Source organism: Odontesthes bonariensis, chromosome 16 (assembly GCF_027942865.1).
Source record: "Odontesthes bonariensis isolate fOdoBon6 chromosome 16, fOdoBon6.hap1, whole genome shotgun sequence".
NCBI lineage: Eukaryota > Metazoa > Chordata > Actinopteri > Atheriniformes > Atherinopsidae > Odontesthes > Odontesthes bonariensis.
Window position 1 is genome coordinate 11,593,500 of NC_134521.1, and position 20,094 is coordinate 11,613,593.

A 20,094-nucleotide genomic window follows, 5' to 3' on the forward strand; every position below is an offset into this window, starting at 1 on the left:
AGAACTGAAAAGGTCTGAGATGGTTTTCAATTTATAGAGAATTGAAATTGAAAATAAACAATTCACTTTTGCAAGTTTGCTCTGAAAAATAAATATCTCAGTTCCTTTATGTCTGACATACAGTTTTCTAACTGCACTTTCTAACTATAACCAGTAAACTAAATCTAAATCGAGTCTAAATGGGATGAAGTGAACTGACCACACAGACACTGCTGCCATGTCTGAGACAGAAAACTGTATGAGGTCTTTCTTCTTTGTGATTTCAAACTATTCTTGCAAACAAAATAAGGCTGTTTAAAAAAAGTTAGCGCTCCAGGAGGAGCATTACCAAATAGTCAAATTACTATAACCTACATCTTCTTACAAAATGTTCACACCCAAATATTTCTAATACAGAATCTGGCCTTTTATTTACTTTAATATGCCAGTTTTCTGACCCTGAGAAGTATATTGTGATATAGAGTATCTGAGGGTGAGGTGGTGCAGTCGTCTTGTCCTTATTTTTGTGTCGCAGGACGGCCCCCATTTATTTTCCTACCTAAAACAACAGTGGTGGAAAGACATTGTTGTGTCACACCCTGTATTTCTCAATTGGTTTTAAACAAACCAGTCTCTTTCGGATATGGAATAACTTTGTTACACTGTACTAATAGAGCCTAATGTTCTAATGATCCTCTTCAGTGTTACTTTTGGTTAACTCCACATTACCATGTCCTGCACGAATACCAGGGGCCTCCTGTGCAAAGACTGGTCTGTGGTAATTATTTTCCTATCGTAATGATCTTGAGCCAAACCTGTGTTGGGCACCCTAGTAACAAAAGTGTCAAAAAAAGGAATTAAAATGTGTTTTATGAGAGTAATAGTGACTCCTATGTATGCTTGTACCAGAATTTATTTAATAAAAAAGTAATGGAGCTACAGTATGGCACAGGTGTGCAATATGAGTCAGTTTCAAATGACATGGTAATGTGTTTTAGTTTTACGAAGCATGCTTTTACATTAAACACTTAATAAATACAGCTATTCATCTTTTAATGGCGAACACTTAAAAAAATGATTACATATTCTGGGCCAGTTTTATAAGAAGAACTAAAAATACACTGTGGTGCTTGTGGGTGCATGGGGGTGGGAAAGATAACAACAGTATTCTCTGAACCACTTAGAATTACAAAACTGTCTTACAAACAATCAGGTAGACAGCATGCATACAAAAATAGACAACTACTCTGATCATTCCTTTGTAATTTACAACATTAGTTCATTATTGCCAAGCATCATATTTTTGTGCCTTGAGGAATGCCTTGCTTTCTAAATCTTACTCACTCATCTCTCTTAAAAAGGTACAATGTACATTCACTATCACTGAGGCACAGCACTTGATGTACAATATGAATAAGTACCCCAAAACATTGTGTAATCACTGTGGTTGGAATGTAATATTAAATATATATATGTATATATATGCTTAACAGCCTTTACACTCATAGAACAAACATACCCATGAATCAAACGAACATGCATAATGAAATGTTGCATACACCCAAAAAATGCTTCTTAAGAGTTGCTGTACACGACTCCAGCATAATGTTCAAAACAATTCAACGGAGGTGGCCATGCATGATATTTCAAAAGCCCCCAGACAAATCTTTGACATGGACACAAAGTGCTTATTTGCCATAAACCCTGTAAATCTTAGTTATTTCACATCGCCAGACATCTTTTGTTTTCCTTCTGTCAGAGTCCTCGTCTTAGAAACAAAAGAGTGATGAGGTAAAAAGGGACATCAAGTCTTTGAGCTCCTGCACGCTGAGTGAAGATAAGGGAGCAGTAAAAGGAGAGGAGACAGAGAGATGAGTGGGAGAAAGAGGGTTTTTGGTGACCTTTGTCTCCAGCAGGGGGGAAGCCAGCAGCGTGAGGCACAGCCAGAGATGATACTGAGGTGGCGATCCTTAACATGCTACCCTAAAAACTCTAACGAATGATTTCTGTCTTGAAGAGGAACATTCTGTTGGGAAATGAAAGAATTAATTCCTAATATGCAAATGCATCTATGTGGATAAAAATCAGTGCTTAAACTTGTTGTCATACCTTCAGCGAGCTATGGAGCATCCGCAAGCGGTGAAGCTTCTCATTTAGCAGGGGGTCTCTGCGGACAAAGGACCGCTTATACTCCAGGCGGCCAGCTGATCTGTGGTCAGCAGAGGTGGACAGATTGGTCTGCTCCAGAGCCCGGTACAAATCCACCAGTGAGTCTGTCTGCAGTCGGCAGTCACGTCCATGGCCTAGCAAAAAGGACAAGCAACCATCAAGGATTTCACATCTAACTGAAACTGTGTGAGTGGGTGTCTGTCATATCTTCTTATCATTATATCTTCTTAAGAATAACAGCTGTTGTGTGTTTGGTTGTGGGAATGAAGAAGACCAGTGTTGACAATGAAGTAATTTGTTCAAGAAGATGCAACTTGGATCTTTCTATGAACATCCAAGTAAGTAAGACTGCAGACAAACCTTAATTTTATTGAGACCCCACCACTAAATGAGCTCCTTTATTAATGGAGTCTGGTGACTGTGAATAAGAACGTTTTCACATCTGTAGATGTTTTCGTTTTTGTTAATCTTCTTACCCATCTTTCAAACGAAAATTAGTCATTTTTAGAAGAGGATCTGCAGATTCTGTGACACAACAAAGGTCAACAGAAAACAGTTGACCAAATACTGCCAGGTGGGTTTTTAGTGCTATATAAACGGACCGGTACAGTAAGCATACTGTGATTATAGCTATCAGAAATCTATGATGCTTTTTGGATAACTGTCACCTCTTGGGACCAACTTTGAACAGTAGGAGTTAGCATGAGAGCGCTACATGTGTTAGTTTAAAAAAAAAATCACATCAAGCCAACAAGCATGCCGAGCATTTGAAAACACTCATATATGGTTGGACAAGAGCAGAAGCTTTTAAACTGTTTTTCTCTTATCAATTCAGTTCGGACAGGGAAGAAGAAACAACTAGGTGCTGCAGTTGATTATCGTAGGTAAAAACATGGATGAGGACGGATTGGACAGTGCTGTAATTTATTTATGTGCTAATCTAATCTGCCAGATTCCTCTGAGCATCTGATCATGTGCTACATTAACCCACTGCATCTGTGCGTTACTGTCTGGTAAAACATGAAAATCTATTTATTTTTGTATGGATAAAAACTTCACCGCCACTTCATCACAACACGACATCATCTATATTACCAATGAGATAAGAGGTAAAAGCGGCTGGTCTCCCCGGCATTTGTGAAAGACATTATTAAAAGGCATATGAGCCACTTTACGCAGCTTCTCACCGTTGCTTAATTAGACAGAGCTCGATGCTTTGTTTCCGAAACAACAGCAAGAAAGTAACTGTCGCTGTATCTGTCATTGTACAGTAATTATAAAAACTAAATAATGTAAATAACAGTGAAATTGATCGTTCAGTTTGGTTGATTGAGAGCATAAATCAGCGTAACACATAATTCAATGGACAGATTTGTTTTGGCCCTCAAGAAAATTTTAGTTAATAGTCAAATATCACAGGAGATACCTCTAAAGGTGCACTGCAAAGAACACCACACAATTCTCAGACCAAAATCCTTTCCTTTCCACATATAAATGTTTAGGACAAAAGCACAAAGCTTCTCCTTAGCCTTATGAATGCTTTTAATCTTATTTTTTCTTTAACGTTACCACTGAAGTCGGAAGCTCTTTAATCAGCCAAAGTTCCTTCAAAAAGCTTTGATGTGTCTAATTTGTTGAGCCACTGATCAAAATCAATTTACTTTTATTTAACTCTTACTGGTCAGAGAGGAGGATGTATCTGGAAAAAGGCAAATGTTTTCAAAGTAAGCACTTAAAAATCTATGAATGTATTATCATTAATTAATTGGATTGGATTAGATTATGATTACAATGAATTGAACTCCATTTGGCTTGAATTGGACTATATTATTTAAGTGCCTTGAGATGACATTTGTTGTAATTTGGCGCTATATAAATAAAATTGAATTGAATTATCAGATCTCTTTTTCCCACATTTACTGGCACTGAAGCATCTTTTTCTTAGTGTATACACATGAACTTTAATTCCTCAACTGTACAACAAAGTGAGTTTTTAATTAAACTAACAAACAAACTCAACTTAACTTTATCTATATAGCACTTATTAAACATGTAAAACCCAAAGTACTTCACAAAGTAAGAATTAAAACAAAACAAGGAATTAGAAAATAAAAGACAACAAAAGAAATAATAAAGGATGATTTGTTGATTAACATTTTCTAAAAAAGGAAACTATCTCTTAGTAGAAGCATCATTCATGTAAAATGAATACTCTTACCTTTATTTAGATTGTTATTACTTTTTTGTTCTATGCCCACTTACTAATGTTCTTTAGGCTCAGAAGATAATCGCATTGGGTCTTTGAAACACATATTTCTGTGGTATGCGCCTTCATTGAGGTATTTTACAAGATATTGTACAGGATAGAAACAAAGGGAGAAATATGGCCTCAAACCCTGGAGACACATTCATGCATCAACCTAATAATCTACCAGGACACCTCATCTCTTCTTTTAATGCACTGCCCTCTATTGGCATGACATGCACATTACACTTAAGGCTGTCATCCTTGTATTTGTCACTTTGTTTTTTATTTTGGATGTACGGTGGCAGATTCTGACATGTGCTTTGAAATGTATTATGCTTTGTTAGCCGCCTGTTTTGTATCTCTCACATCTTTATAGGAAGCGGTGGAGAGTATGGATGGGGGCAGCAATAGATAAATGAGGACATGAAGACAGGACCCTCAGGCATGTTTCTTCATCCTTTTCAGAATTCAACATTAACATAGGCTGAAAGGATTCTTTCTCGCTTCCCCATCCAAACAGTGCTGAGAGGCACAACGGCATCTCGATCAGGCACGAGAGAGAGCAACAAAAGAGAGAAGGAATGAGTATGAGTGTATATAAGAGAGAAAGGGAGAGTAGAACGCCAACATAAATCAGTATCAAATAAGATACTAAATTTGATCTCCCTTGGACAACTGCCCCGGAGGTCTTGGAGGGACGCCAAATAGGCTGGCTTCAACTCCACTCCAATAGAGCAATAATAGCGAGCATTCAACCTCTGACATTTGCTGGCTCTGACTGCCTGTTATGGACTTTAATAAAATACCTGATGATAAATAAATGCATTTGCTCAATCCCAAGCTGATGAAAGACTGAACAGCATGTAGTCCTGATATAGGACATTCTCATGTCAGGATAATTCAAATGGTAATGTTAAGTGGGATAACTTGACCTTCTCTAACTGTCTATTATAACTTTTTAGTGCCCCCATAGACCTGTCAGATCAGCTCAGGTAGGCCTTCAGCTGCATCAGATTTGCTGTAATGAGTTGGTTTAAATTGCCTTTCAACTAAGTGTTTATAAGGGCTTTTGATTAAACAGACACTGGATTTCATCAAACCTTTGACATATAAATATACGTATATCTATATATGTATATTATATTATTACTTATGGTAATTTTAAATTGTTTGGACTTTTTTCGTTTTTAATGCGTTTAATTTGCATTTCCTGTGAAAATTCCTGTGGAGACTGAGTCTGACCTGTGTCTCTACCTCGATCCAGCTGATAGTGCTGGGGTTCCCTCTGATCTGATGCAGCGGTGGTGGCGGCCAGGATAGCGTGGAGCCCGCTGTCTCTGGGAAGTGTGAAACTGCGAGGTTTTCCTCCGGCATCTGAATCAAAACTGGCCCTGAGGGGCAGTGGCAGGGCTCTGTACTGTTCTTGCAGCAGGCTGCGCTGTGCAGGCAGAGTGGACTGCCTGCGGTACTCCATTGCCAGCTGGTCTCTGTCTTCAGATCGCAGGGATTCCTCGACGGGAAACGTCTGGAGGTAGTGCATCCTTGTGTTGCTCTCCATCTGGTCCTGCCATGAATTTCGGTGACTGCTCGTCTTCTGCCCAGGGGAGACGCTGTTGTTGCTGCTGCTTTCCTGGGGCTCTGAGTGGAATTCCTCGTGAGAGGAACGTGAATGAAAGGTGTCAGAAGAGGAAACGTGGCCACGTTTTGGCTCCAGGTAGGGACTCACCTAAATACAGATTGTTGCAAGAAAAGAAAAGTAGTGTGTCACATCAGAAGATACCCGTGTCATGTTTAATACCAGCAGCAGTGTGCAAAACTCACTGAGGATGCCCGAGGATAGGTGTCATAAGGTGGCGGCGGACTGTCCTGTTTGGGCATTTGGGGCATCTCCATGTCCTCGTGATCGCTCTCACTCCAGTAATCTGAATCATGAATGAACAGACTCGTTTTCTTACTTAAAGGCTAAATCAAATTATTGTTGCATATAAGGACAACAGTTATAATATGACTCATACAGGCGTATTGTGCTCTGTGTGAACAGGTCAGGATGCTCAAATTCTAAATATGTGCTCTGACTGCAGCAGCAAATCTTAAAAGTGAGAACTTGCTGTGAAGACGTCTGGAGGTGTTGTGGATCTGATTTAATGATGTACCTATAAAAAAAAGAAGCTTCTCTTCACAAAACCAATGACAGACTTCTCACACATCGACTTTGGCTATGTCAGCTTCTCTAAATAGCAGAAGTGTTAGTTACATTATTTCCTGTCTGAATAGCAAAAATATAAAAATAACAAGTGCGCCTTTCCGCCTCAGCATAAAGCAAAGACAGCCTACATGTCTTTGCTGCTGACCTAGAAATAAGATCTGTTTATTAAATTCAATACATCCAGTCTCCGTTCATTGCATCCACAAACACAATAAATTAGGATTTATGTTAAATTCAATTCCATGTTTGTTTTCTTATAAATTCTTCAGAAAAGCGGAAAAAAGAATGAAAACAAACCTGCCAATAGAAAAACCAGGACAAACGTTTCTGACATAGTTTCATTGAATAAGATAATAAATCAATACTAAATAGCTCGTATGCTTGTTCCAAAATGTTTTTGTTAATGGACAAACCTTCTGAGACTCCTGCTTTAAGTGTTTCACATGGAACAATCAAATCCATCACAATATCTAAAGTATGACACCCCCACCCCTCCCACACACACACTTAAGCACAAAGTGTGTGAGTCAATATAAGCATTCCAAAAGCAAGAGAAATAATTACTCATAAGTGTTACTGTACGGACCAGTCAAGTCTTCATAGTTACTAACAGTCTGTAGCCACGTTCTCTTTACCTCGAATAGGTGAGGTACAGAGACACTGTTGTCCGCCGGTTGACCTCTCAGCACAGTCAGAGCTGTCTGGATATTTTTATTTAAGTCAGTAAAAGTTTGATCTGCTTACTAAAAACAAACATGTCCTTCCTCTCGCGTGTATTATTTTTTCCCTTTTCTATATTAGCTTTACTGTTTTACATCTTTTATTGCTTTAGCTTTATTATTGTATATTTATTGTGTGCACGGATGTTTTCCTTGGATCATTTTCCATGTCTTGTACTTGTACTCCTGTAAACTGTCTGAAAGAAACTGTCACACCTAACAGGGAAAATCCCATTTTTAGGAGAGGCTTGCCACTGTGAAAATTGCTGGTGAGCGTTTAACTTTTATCACCGTGCATTTGGCTTTTCTGATGGTGCTGGAATGAGGCAGAAAAGCAAGCTCAAGCAAAGCACACGAACAAGGGAATTACTATACCATCTATTTCTGTTGTGAGCTGGCTGTTTCATGAAATGCAAAAATATTTGGCTTTTCATCGATATGTATCACTTTCTGGATGAGATATATCAACAGTAAACATACTAGTTCTGTAGTCTATATAGCTTTTTTAAATACATACTCAAACATACTTTTTTCTTGGGTTATCTTTTTGGTTTCTTTGTTTGTTTCCTTTTCTTTCTTTCTGTCTTTCTTTCTTTCTTTCTTTCTTTCTTTCTTTCTTTCTTTCTTTCTTTCTTTCTTTCTGTCTTTCTTTCTTTCTTTCTTTCTTTCTTTCTTTCTTTCTTTCTTTCTTTCTTTCTTTCATGAGCTGCATGTGACCATTTATTTGATAAAGCAGCTTTGGAAAGTGAATGCAAGTTAAATTTAGCTCTGAGCTGCTTGTTGGCAGCATGTATTGATATAGCCGAGGGTCCATACACACGTTTGTTCTAACTAATCTAAATATGATTATTCAATCTGAAAGCAACCGCACACCACCCCACTGCTTAATTTCAGCAGCCTGTAAGAGTATTAGAGATATTGTTGCAGTTTCATGAACAGAGACAGTGAGTAATCTCACCTTGGTCCTGGCGCATATTCTCCTGCTCAGAGTAACCTGCAACTGCCATACTGAGACGACTCAGCCACCTGTGGGGGGAAATAACATTCATGACGCACTGCAGGTCAGCAGTGTATGAAACATCTTGCGCTTTAATGTGTGTGTTTTTCCCACTCTGTTTTTAGGATAGTGGGTGGTCCAGTGGATGCATTTCGTATGTCGGCAGTGGGGGTTTGAATGCAGGACTGGGGGAGTTTGCAGCAAGGCTTTCAAAGCCTAGTAAACTCACCGGGACATGTCATCTACATTTTCCGCAGCAAAGTAAAAGGTCTTTATCTTCGGATGGCAAGCCTTGAAAGCGCTGAAAGGGAAGCAGTTTAACTTGTGAGAACACGAAAAAGGACATACAGTATAGCAAATAATACAATATGGATAAAAATGAATATGAAGGAAAAGATTAATACAGATTTATTCATAGATTTGGAAGCAATAGTATGACCAACCATGAGCAAACTACATATTTAGTTGATTTTCGTAAAGGGAGAAGAAGTAAATGCAACTTCTTCAGCTAAAAACGTTAAAAATGATCCACTTGCATAAGATTATCTCTTCAATGCAATATCTCTGAGGAACTGTCTCTCAATATGTGCCATAAAATATAAGCTTACAGCTTTATGAATTGTATAACTATCCATCTACTATACCAGCTTAAACCAAATCAAGGGGCTGGAGCCTATCCCAGCTGTCACTGGGCGAGGGGGAGGGCGCTCCCTGGACAGGTCACCAGTCCATCACAGGGCCACACAGACACAAACGAGACAAACAACCAATGCACGCTCACACTCACTCCTAGGGTCAATTTAAAGACACCAATTAATCTAACATGCATGTTTTTGCGTGGTGGGAGATAGCCGGAGTACCCAGAGAGGGTAGAAAGGCCCCAGCCAGGATTCAAACCAGGAACCCTCTTGCTGTGAGATGACAGTGCTAACCACTACACCACCGTGCAGCCCCGAAACATACAACTAGATTTGTATAAATCTGAGGCTGAATTAAATACCATTCACTATGTGCTGTAAAATCCATACTTACTATTTCCTTCTGCATTCAGTAGCTCGATCAATCTTGAATTCTGGGAGGCTGACAAAGCCCTCTGCCTTTTCATCCTGAGAGAAGCAAAATCAGATTTCCATCAAATTTTAACAGTTTGAATAAAGTTTTCATGGTGCGATCTATTCTAAGAAACTGCTCGTACTCACCTCCTCATTCATGTACCAGTACAGGCACGTATCTTTCAAGATGAACCAGTACTTCTTCCACTTCTGCGAAAAATAGGTTTTAGCATCCTTCTTTTTCCACAGCCAGCCCTGACAGTCCCCCTGACCCAGGTCCCGGCAGGAAATCCGCCGCTTGCTGGTAGAAGACATAGGACTTGCAGCTGTAGGTGGGGACACAGAGCAGAGGAGGGGTCAAGAAACACTGCTCACCAAAGAAACATCTGCTCATGCTTGTATTTGAGTACACATGTGCACTCAAGTAAAATATCCCTAAACAAATTTTTCTACCTTTATTCTTCTTTTTCGACCTTGACAGCAGCGAGGAGCGCTCAAACACCTGCAGGGGAAAAAAAAGATTGATGACATACAGCAGATCCCAGCACTACTATGTGCTCCCACTGCTACTTCTTACTTCTCATAGGCACATAAGGGACTGACATGATATAGGGATGCAGAGTCAGAGCTGGACGTGGACAGGGAGACCTGCATCTGGAGGGCGGGGACGAGTGTGTAATGAGTGGGGCTGCTTCCTCGCTCCATCTTCCTCCTGTTCTGACTCAGGCTGCGGCCCAGCAGAAAGTTCTCCCCGTGGGGTTTGTCTTCACTTGCAAAACGCAGCAGGGAATTCTCTGCAAGGACACAAAAAGAAGCAAACTCAGTACTGAACACTGAATGGGATGGTGAATGACAAATCATATCTATGGATCTTTTAATCTTTTGTGTATTTATGCTCGTAAAACCATGGCTGCATGTACACAACCATTGCACTCACAAGTACGAGAAACATGGCAGTGTTTGCCTGCTGAAGGTGCAGATAAATAGAATTAATGTGGCTTTCCTCCTGATGCTGCTTAACAGGCTATTAGTAGCAGTTTTCTTTAATTCATCTTTCATGTGTTGTGGTTCCACGAAACCAAGGAAACCAGCAAAATGGCGTCCATGAAGGCCACAGTCAGGGCAGCTGTGGTTAGACTGGTAAAGTGGGCGACTTTCAACTGGGAGGCCGGGGGTTCAATCCAGAGCGCATCCATGTTTCAAAGTGCCCTTGAGCAAGGCACTGAACCCCATATTACTCTTGATATGTTCATTGGTGCGTAACTATAAAGAAAAAGCCCTGTAAACTGTACATAAAGTGCATGCATATATAATAAGAAGCACTATATGAGTGTCTGGGTGAATGAGAAACACATGCAAAGTGTTTTATAGAGCTGAGACAAGGTTAAAAAGGTGTTATGTTTGTGTGGACCATTTTACACATTGTAAAATTTGCTATATGTTGGTTTTGAACATCTGTCATGCTATGCTTGAATGAGCTGCGTGTAACATGCCTTCAGCCTCCTTAGGAGGATTTTGTGGCTTTTTAAAGTAAAGAGATGAGAATGACACGTGCTCAGATTTAATAAATGCTCATATGAGCCGTATTTCCACGGGCAGTGCTTTACAACAAGCCATTATGGGTCAAATTTAAGGGTATGGGCAGACAACTTCTATAGTTATTTTGACTGGGGGACTTGTTAAGTTGAAAAAATTACAGAGGAAGCTGTTGTCAGGCAGAAAGCCCTCAAAACTTCCAAGTACTGTCTCTTGTAGATAAATATAGCTCCATCTGTTTTCCTGAAAAGCCCAAAAGAGGAACCATGATCCTCAGAGGAAACAGACACATCACTCAAGTCCTTCTCTGATTCTGATGAACACCAATGCAGTCTCCTCCTACTGCATTTACCACCTGGCTTAACAATAACCAATGAAATGTGAACATCTCAGGAAAATATATCTATACAGTTGCCAAAGCAACAGTGTACTTTTTATATCCAAACAGAGAGAAATGGCCAAGCTGAGAGCAACTGTAACAGAGGGATGAAGGGGAATAGGGAGCAGAGATAGATTCTGAACATATGGAGGAGATGGAGGCAGGAGCTGATATCCAGCATGTTATCAGTTTTGACAGGCCAGCTCACGCTTCTACTTCTTGGCTCCGAGATCTGAGAGGTTGAGGATATTATGAGATATCCACCCCCTCACCCCAGCTCCCTCTGTCCTTCTCTGCCTCCCTTTCTTTTTTTTCCTTTCTCCCACTGCCTCCCACTCACCTCTCCTGCTCTCTCTCCTCATCTTCGCCAGGTCCTCGTTGTCTCCCACCCAGTTGTATTCCACTGGCATTGAGATGGGTCTAAGCCTGCCTGCAGCAAAGGAGGCACAAGGATCGTCAATGTTGCACAGCTGCCCACACACACATCAAACAGCTGCAGATGTCTCAAAAACACCTAGAAACATAAGCACGTTGCATTCCAAGGACCTTGGATTCTTAGCTCTCACGATCACAGAGATGCATCTTCAGATAAGGCAGAGGTCTCACCATAAGTAGGAGTGCTCCCCCTGCGGACTGATGCCACCTCTTGGTTCTGGTCGTATTCGTAACAATAAAGTATAGCATCCTCCTCCACGAGGGGAAATCGGCGCCGACACTCCTGGTCGAGGTAGGAGTTTGGTGACTCAGATCCTTCTGCAGCATGGATGTCAGATTGAGGATCTTCATCCTGTAGGTTTCGCTTCTCATCTCTTTAGTGAAAGATAGCAACATATCAGTCAGAGAACTGAAAAAAGCTATGCCAACAGCATGTAAGCTCACTTTTTAAAAAAAAAAAATATATATTCTTTTCAGTTGAAAGGCAATCAGTCTAACAACTCCAACAAAAGACAGAGTTCAGGTTCAGGGTTGAGTGCATGTCTACCAGTGCAACACGATGACTCACATATGTATTAATTAGCTTTTCACAGCAGGGGCACAGAGGAATAACCACGCTTTGGCTGTGTGTAAGAAGGTTTATTTCATCATTCAGGTTGCTGATTATTCCAGGTGCTGCGGTGTTTAAGCTTTCTGTGTGGAGTTTGCATGTTTTTTGTTTTGTTTGTCCCTGTGATGGACTGGTGACCTGTCTAGACTATACGCTGCCCCTTGCTCAATGGCTGCTGGGATGGGTTAAAGCCCCTCGCAACCCTGAATTCTATCAAGCAGGTATAGAAAATGGATGGATATATTTGGACATAATAAAAACAGAAAATTACCAGGCGTACCCTTAAAGTTTCAGTCTTTTTCCCTTAAATTGAAGTAAATTAAAATGTACACAACAGAACAATTACAACAGGACGAAGAGTCTATAGTCAAGGGATATGAGCAGTGATTTATAACATCAGCATGTTAACATGTTGACATAAAATGTTGACTTTTGCATGTTGAGGCTGTAAGCATGTCTAAATGAGCTTTAAGTAAAGATACGGCTACGGCTGAGGCTCAATGATGAACAAAATTGGATGGCAGTATATCCTGCAGCAGGATTTTAGGCTACACCTCAGTGACGGATTCACTAAGAAATCAAGATTTACACGGGGTATCAAAGGTACTAAAAGCATTTTTTTTAGCATCTATATTTGTGTTTATATTTTGTCTTATTCAACTAAATCCAATACATATGTTTATGGGGTATAATAAGCAAAGAAAATTAATTATCAACTAATTATTTTTACAAAGCCTTTTATTTAAAAATATTGCCAGTTTACATCTATTTAATTTGCTATTACAGCTGTCTTCTTCTTCACTAGTTTTCCTTTGTTGGTGCTTTGCTACACTTTTTAAATGACATGAAGCAGCACAAGACGTCAGGATTGTGCTACATTGTCATCCCTGGTGCCTCTGTGTTTAATGAATTTGAATGACACAAATAAATTAGCAACACATAAAAAATAAAAGCTGCAATCGTGCTGCCAGTGGTTTTGGACCTCAAAATAGGGTACCTTTGATTTCTGGTGAAGTTGCATATCAACCTTTAAGTGTTTTATGTGTGCTTGTGTTCACCTGGGGGTGTAGGGCTCTGCTGGAGGAGGAGGGATGTAGAGGTCCTGCAGGGCACAGCTACTCCTCCTGGAAGGAGTGCTTAAAGTGCTGGTGGGCGTAGCGACACTGCTGCCGGGGCTCTGAGGGAAGATTGGCTGTGTGTGAGTGAGTGTATGTGTATGTCGGAGGATGTGGGAAAGCCAGAGAGACAGCCAGACAGAGAGGAAGAGAGAGAAAAACAATTACAGCGATAGACACAATGAAAATTTGGACTTCCCAACAGTTGACTGAGAATCTCAGCCATGAAATGAGCAGCGTATGTTTTGAAATGCCCCAACTCTAAATGCTGCACAGAAGAAGATAGTCTGGAGTTCAGTGTAGTTATCCCTCTCATCAAAGTCAACTCAGCTGATTAAGCAGCTCATTTCAGTCACATTCAAGGTCCAAAAGCATTAGTTTCTATTTCTTTCCTCTATTTTTTTCACTTCATTCCCTAAAACTGCCTGCAGGGGAGGATGTGAAGGGGGAGGAGAACCAGCAAAAGTGCGCTTCAGAGCCTCAGGGGAGAGAAAGCCTTTGCTTTGGAATGGTACTCAAAAAAAGCTTGGACTACTTTAATACTTTAAAACCCTTTCATTTCCACCAAATCTGGCTCTGGCATACAATCCTAATAATGTAACTGGATGGGCTGAAGTAGGACAACAGATGCCCCTTATGGACGAAATGTTAACATTTGAACGAATGATGCTGGAACCTTAAACCAATTTGTCACAAGGATAAATTTAGCATCAATTACCGTAGCTTTATAATTAACATTTTGTGATGTGACAATACAGCTCTTACAGCCTGTTCAAGCTCCAAATAAACCCCATTACCATGAAAATGTTTGCTTTAGAGTTCCTGGGTTAAATAATAAGCTATTGTTACTGCCCGTTGCCACATTACAGTCCTCTGTTTATTTCATATTTTGGTCATTTTGAAGATGATCCAAAACTCTGGTGTTCGTGGTCTTTTTTCCTGGACAAGGACAGGGACACAGAAATAAACACACAAACAACATAAATAATCACACAGAAATAGGCACACTTAAAGGTGGGGTATGAGATGTTTTCTGGAGAATTTTTTATCATATTGTCTGAAAACCTCCTCATGACCCCATTGCACCGACTAAAATAGAATGTTTGGGGGAAAAAAATAATATTTTAGTCCATTGTAGAGGGTGTAGCAAGAGGAAATGTCTGACCAATAGAAGTAATGATGAGAGTTACTTCTATTGGATTCTGACACGCCAATCAACCGTCAGCCCCCCTCACCCCTCCCTCCTGCGCGTTCACAGACTCGTGACTCGTTCATGTGTTTTGAAGGCGTGGTTTCGAGGGGTGGGCTGAAGGGAAAGGCAAGGTTGTGTATTTTCAAAAATATAGCTTGCAGGAACCGTTTTTCCAAGATCTCATACCCCACCTTTAAAGCAGTCATCATACCTGCAGAGCTAATGGTTTCCATCTCATGTTTTTCAGCAAAGCAGGGGTCGATGTGAGCGTGCTCTGTGGGCGCTTCTTCAGCGTTAGAGTGACACCGGCAGGGTCCCCGCGCAAAAGGTTCACCAGGTTTTTGAGCTGCCAGCCCACCTAACACAAAAAAAGCATGCCAAAGCTATATATATATTTTTAAAAAAACGCTAGGAGGATAGAGCAGGGATTTGATTCAGTTTAAAAAATAGTTTGCTCTTCTTTATATTTGGATGCCTAATCCTCTTTATGCAGAAGTTCATCTGGGAAGGGAGACATTTCATTTTAGACACACATGGATCCTCATGTTTACGATCTATAGCAGAGCCCGCAGTCTCTGATGTCCGTGTGGATGAAGTAAATGCAGTGTTCAAGGCCAAGGGCATCATATATAACTGCTGCTGCAGTGAGCTGCCTGCCCTGTAAATAGTCTTTAACCCAGTTTTAATATTCGTCACAAAAAAGTATCCTGCTAAAAAAAACACAGTCCACTGCCGAACCAAATGTTCCAAGTCCAGTTTGGGGGGAAAAAACCGTGTATCGCTCTGACGGCTGCACTGAATTTCATTGCATCTTGTGCATATACTCCAAGCAGCCAGAGAAACCGGGCAATTTTCAGGCCCTGACCTGGCGATCGCTTCGTTTGTCTGCAAGTAATTTGTCATTTTGATAGCCACTACACAGAAGTTCCTGACTGAGTGTGTTAACGACACAGGCTGATTGAAACAGGTTACGTTCCAAAGCTCGTTTTATTCTGTGAAATAGAAGACTGTTTCATGTCTAGCCCACAAAAGTTTTTTCAAATAAGTAACTCTGTGATTTTTTACTTTTTCAGCTAACAAATGTTTTGCCCTGGTAAAGTTTTATCTTTTGTTTCTCGAAAGGTTTAGCCACTGTCTTCTTTTTATGGAATTTTAACAGAATCTTTTAAAATGTCGCTCTTTTTTTCTGTGTGTGTGTTTGAAGCTTTTCCCTATGACTGGCCATCACAGCATCATAAATTCAACTAATACCAAACAGTAACCAATTAAGCTCAAAATAAGTTTTTTATTAGCGTAATACTCTTTTGACTCACTTCTTTAGTAAAAGTAACTCCATTGCCTCAGCAGTTATTCCCACATCTATTCTCTATGGAAAAGATGCTCAAATCAAGTGAACTTTGGTCCATGTCTCATCACTGAACTACTCCCAGCTGCCTTAATTATAAACCCTCCAACTATTTTAAACCTTAAGGTTCTTTCTCACGTCTCTCGGGCCTGAAAACATTTTTTCTTTGCTTTACCTTTCTACTGTTTTTCTTGTTGGACCTCAAAGCGATGTTCAAGAACAATTAACATTGCAACAATTTGCTCTCAGCTACGTGCCACACTGAATTAAAAGTATTAACAGAATTTAAGCTGATTATAGCAGTCATTCAGAGTGACAATGAAGTTTTGGATCATCAGACATGTCAGCTGTGTTTACGTGCAGTGTCACCTACTTAAGCTGTCAAACTCACTCAGCAGCTGCTCACTCAGCATGAGCCGCAACAGGACGTCTTTCATTTTCCAACATCCATCTGAGAGCACGTGTCCCATTGTCCCACCACACACTAATAACTAGACAATAAATACAACATAATATTCCCAATGTTTTACCGTTCCCATATGGTTTGCTCAGGATGAAGCTGTGCGCAGCTAAGAATGATGAGATGTCACCAAACATCCATGTTAAAATAAGGAATGAATAGCAACACCCCCAGTTCTACACAGTACATTAGTTAAGCAGGCGCTTCTTGATCTGTTTTCACAAGACAAAAACGAGTAACTCAGCGATGAGCAAAGGAGCACGTCCATGCAGTGCAGCACATCCAAGTACTACAAGAGACACTATAGCCAGGACAATAACTCAATAACTATAGCCAGCACAATAACTCAACAACCGTGCTGCTGCGGTGCCTCCCTGTGGATGTACTGAGCTACAAATATGTACAGAGCAGCTGCTTTTTGTAAATGTGCACCGCACACAATGTCTGAGGCATGGATTTCGTCTTGTTCTTCAAAACAAGTATGTAGGAATTAAAGAGACATTTGCATAAAAAAAAATCTGCAAATGCAAATTAAAAGTGCACACAGAAATAATATGCAAATTACAACAGTATATGTGAAGAGCACATACAGTGAAATATGGCAGCAGGAAATGAACAGGGTCTTACCACTGTCTGATGATTGACCTGAATGACTTCATCTCCAGCGTGGATTTTCTTACAGCGGTCAGCCAGGGACTAATGGAGAGACAGAGATTACAGAGATGGAACTTTAACCTGTTATGCCCCGGGCTATATTTATTTAATTTTCGCTTAAAAACAACCCAAAAAAACTAAAGTTCAGTCTGTAATAGCTTCACAACTGTTACTATTGCTGTGTTGATGAGAAAAACATGGGGTAACTCTAAAATACAGTAAGCCTCATTATCCTCATCACCAGACCAGATTAAAATTAGTAAAAGTCCAAAAATATCTATCTGTCTAATTAAAAATAACAATGGGTGAGCTATTAACAGTCTCATAATACTGAATCAGAGATACTAATGTTATTGAACCCATTCTAAACACTCTTCACTAAAAGAAGCATCACAAACGCTACATTCAGTTTAGTTATAGTAGCATCAGAATGACTCTTGTACTGGTATGTGCTTTTAGAACAATACAGTCAGACTCAGTGGAGGGTGCTCCAGGGAGGAAGAGGTTAAGTGGCTCACTTCAGTCTCTATATTGCACTTCAAGTGAATGAACAGTGAGGTGAACAAAGATGAACAGAGAGAGGCTTGTACTTACTCCTTCAGTGGTCCCGGTAATTACATGCAAACCATCATACGTTGATTTGATATACATGCCCTAAGGGAATATAGCAAACATGTTAATTGTCATCCATGTTAATGCATACCAACTCAATGTATCTCAGCACAGCCACACCATCATTTGCAGAACATTTTTATATTTGTAAATCTACATTAATCTGGTTGGAGTGCAAAATGGGCAGAAATCTGGCTTTTTCTGTCATTTTGCGCAGCAGTAAAAGCTTGTATTTGTCTCCCAAATTCTTGGCTGAGATGTAAAACATCACACTGTGTACTTTTCAAATGTACCTGCCACAATCTGAATTTATGCCATGCAGCCAGTCCCACTCAAGTCTGCCTCCAAGCTGATTAAATCAAACACGGAGGATTAAATATCTGCAAATACTGCTGAGATTTTGCAAACTAAATGAAACTCAAAGTTTTCACTAAGAGGCATCTTAGGTGTGTAACAAACAAACATACATGTGCAAACGATCTCACACTCATATATGCACGAGTACACGTGCATAACTGTGTCACACACACAGATACGCAGAAGCAGCATGCCAGTCTTCAAGATGAGTGGAGGAGGTTTATTTTTAGGCCACTTGGCCCACTGTTGTGTTCAGGGTTCACTGAACGGATGAGAGAACCTTCATGCCCAATACAAGCATTTGTGTGGGGGTGGGGCTATTATTGTGGCCCCAAGCAGGGTGCTTGTGTCTGAGTGTAGGTCAGTGCAAAGATGGAGTCCAGCAAAATGCTAATGGTTATACAGTGAAGGCAACAAATTGTCTGTGCTGCTAAACTAAAAGTGTAGGCATGTTTGTCTGTTGTTGCGGTAGAGTTTGTACAAAGTAGCTGTTTCACTAATTTCAATGTGGCCAACATGTTGCGTTTCTGTTGAATATCATCAGCTGACTCACATGCCCACCAGCTCAGCAAAACCCAGTTCTGGCACAGCTACGACGGGCTGCATTAGATACAGGACCGTATTGCACTGCTGTGTTTATGACTGACCTTAATTATTCTAATGTCACTTCTCCTAAAGCTGGAGTAACACATCAAAAACTCTGAACCACAGAGGACAAATGAATGCCTATTAAAATGACAAAGTTTTAGAGTTGATTCTGTTATTTTCTAATACAGTTTTTTCAAGGCCTGAAGCACCTCAAATTAAATCTAGACTACATTCATCATGCTGATGTGAAGGACTAATCCTAACCCATGCGTCTAGATGTAAACTAGAAATATGTATTTTTGTAATCTGGGCCAAGCAACCTTTTTTGGAAACAGCCTGAGCGCTTGGCCACTTGTTGGTGCAAAAAGACCTACATAAGTGCTCAGTGTTCGAATTAGAAAGCTGTCTTTCTGAAAGTTTTTTTAAGGAGGAAACAGATCAGGAAAAGTTAGCACTGCAGTTCAGCAGGTGAATTCACTTTATTTGCAGTGAGTAGGAGACATGCTGCACATGCCAAATTTGAATCACACAAAATATGTCATGAGTCATGATTTTTGGAATTAGCAGGTACCATCATCTGGCATGAGTCGTGGTTTTGCACTTTACTTTTTTGGTAGCTTTTCCCTGCACTCATTTCATAACACATGGAAAACAATATTACACCTTCATATATTTACACAAACTGAGTTCTATTTAAGTTTGAAGAAAATTATATTGAAAGGCTGCCTCGTAAATGCCTCAGTAAATGAATAGAGCAGTGCTGGGCATGTATGCCTACAGATTGTTGTGCGTTTGACACATTAGTCTTCAGTATCTACCCAACATTTGACTGAATGATTGACTCCAAAGACTCATATTTCAACATGCAAGCCTTTATTTTTATCATCGGTTTATTAGCTATGTTGCTAACTTTGTGTAACTTTCATATTTACATTCTACTAAATTACAGACATGCTGCAAGGCAGCGAGGAGGGAATTTTAAGGAATTCTCTAGAGTGTTTGTATTCATTTGTTGTAAATAATTTGTCTCATTATACTCTTCTATTCTGAACACTTTCGGTGTACAAGGGGATTTAATATTCCGTAACCAATCATTAAAGACTAAGGTACGCACTTGACCTTCTGCTTGACAGCAGCATTAGTCCAATCGTGGCTCTGATGGGCTAACTGTAGTCCTCCTGCAGTGCTTACAGAACCGTTTGTTCGTTACAATGAAAAACTGCTGGCACACAGCCAGACAATTCAGTCAACTCAATCAAGCAGACTTTTTCAAAGATCTGGACCCAAGAAAGAGTATGAGGGCAGTCTACATGGAAAAAGACCATGCCACAGATAATTACAAGACTGTTTGTCACTTGCCCTTAGTGACTCGCCTCTGAATTATGTTAATGTTATCAGGGGCAACAGCAGTGATCTGCTATCTTTATCTCTTTAATTTACA

The 20,094-nt window shown here is 40.1% G+C and overlaps 1 protein-coding gene across 5 annotated transcripts in view; it reads right to left on the reverse strand.

Moving 5' to 3' along the window:
• Positions 1–874: 874 nt before the first annotated feature.
• LOC142402285 (connector enhancer of kinase suppressor of ras 2-like) overlaps positions 875–20,094 on the reverse strand; it is a 28,455-nt gene continuing 9,235 nt past the window's right edge. For 2 of the 5 annotated variants that reach the window (XM_075487873.1, XM_075487876.1), the window contains exons 7-22: positions 17,691–17,750; positions 17,070–17,138; positions 14,849–14,995; positions 13,389–13,522; positions 11,892–12,094; positions 11,626–11,715; positions 9,974–10,164; positions 9,824–9,872; positions 9,518–9,696; positions 9,351–9,424; positions 8,548–8,619; positions 8,280–8,347; positions 6,218–6,318; positions 5,639–6,122; positions 2,089–2,282; positions 875–2,005 (exon numbers count right to left, since the gene is read on the reverse strand). In XM_075487873.1, coding sequence (XP_075343988.1) covers positions 1,958–2,005; positions 2,089–2,282; positions 5,639–6,122; positions 6,218–6,318; positions 8,280–8,347; positions 8,548–8,619; positions 9,351–9,424; positions 9,518–9,696; positions 9,824–9,872; positions 9,974–10,164; positions 11,626–11,715; positions 11,892–12,094; positions 13,389–13,522; positions 14,849–14,995; positions 17,070–17,138; positions 17,691–17,750 — 2,163 coding nt within the window. In that variant the 3' untranslated portion in view covers positions 875–1,957. The remainder of the gene's footprint in view (positions 2,006–2,088; positions 2,283–5,638; positions 6,123–6,217; positions 6,319–8,279; positions 8,348–8,547; positions 8,620–9,350; positions 9,425–9,517; positions 9,697–9,823; positions 9,873–9,973; positions 10,165–11,625; positions 11,716–11,891; positions 12,095–13,388; positions 13,523–14,848; positions 14,996–17,069; positions 17,139–17,690; positions 17,751–20,094) is intronic. The other 3 variants (XM_075487877.1, XM_075487875.1, XM_075487874.1) reach the window with 2 other exon arrangements.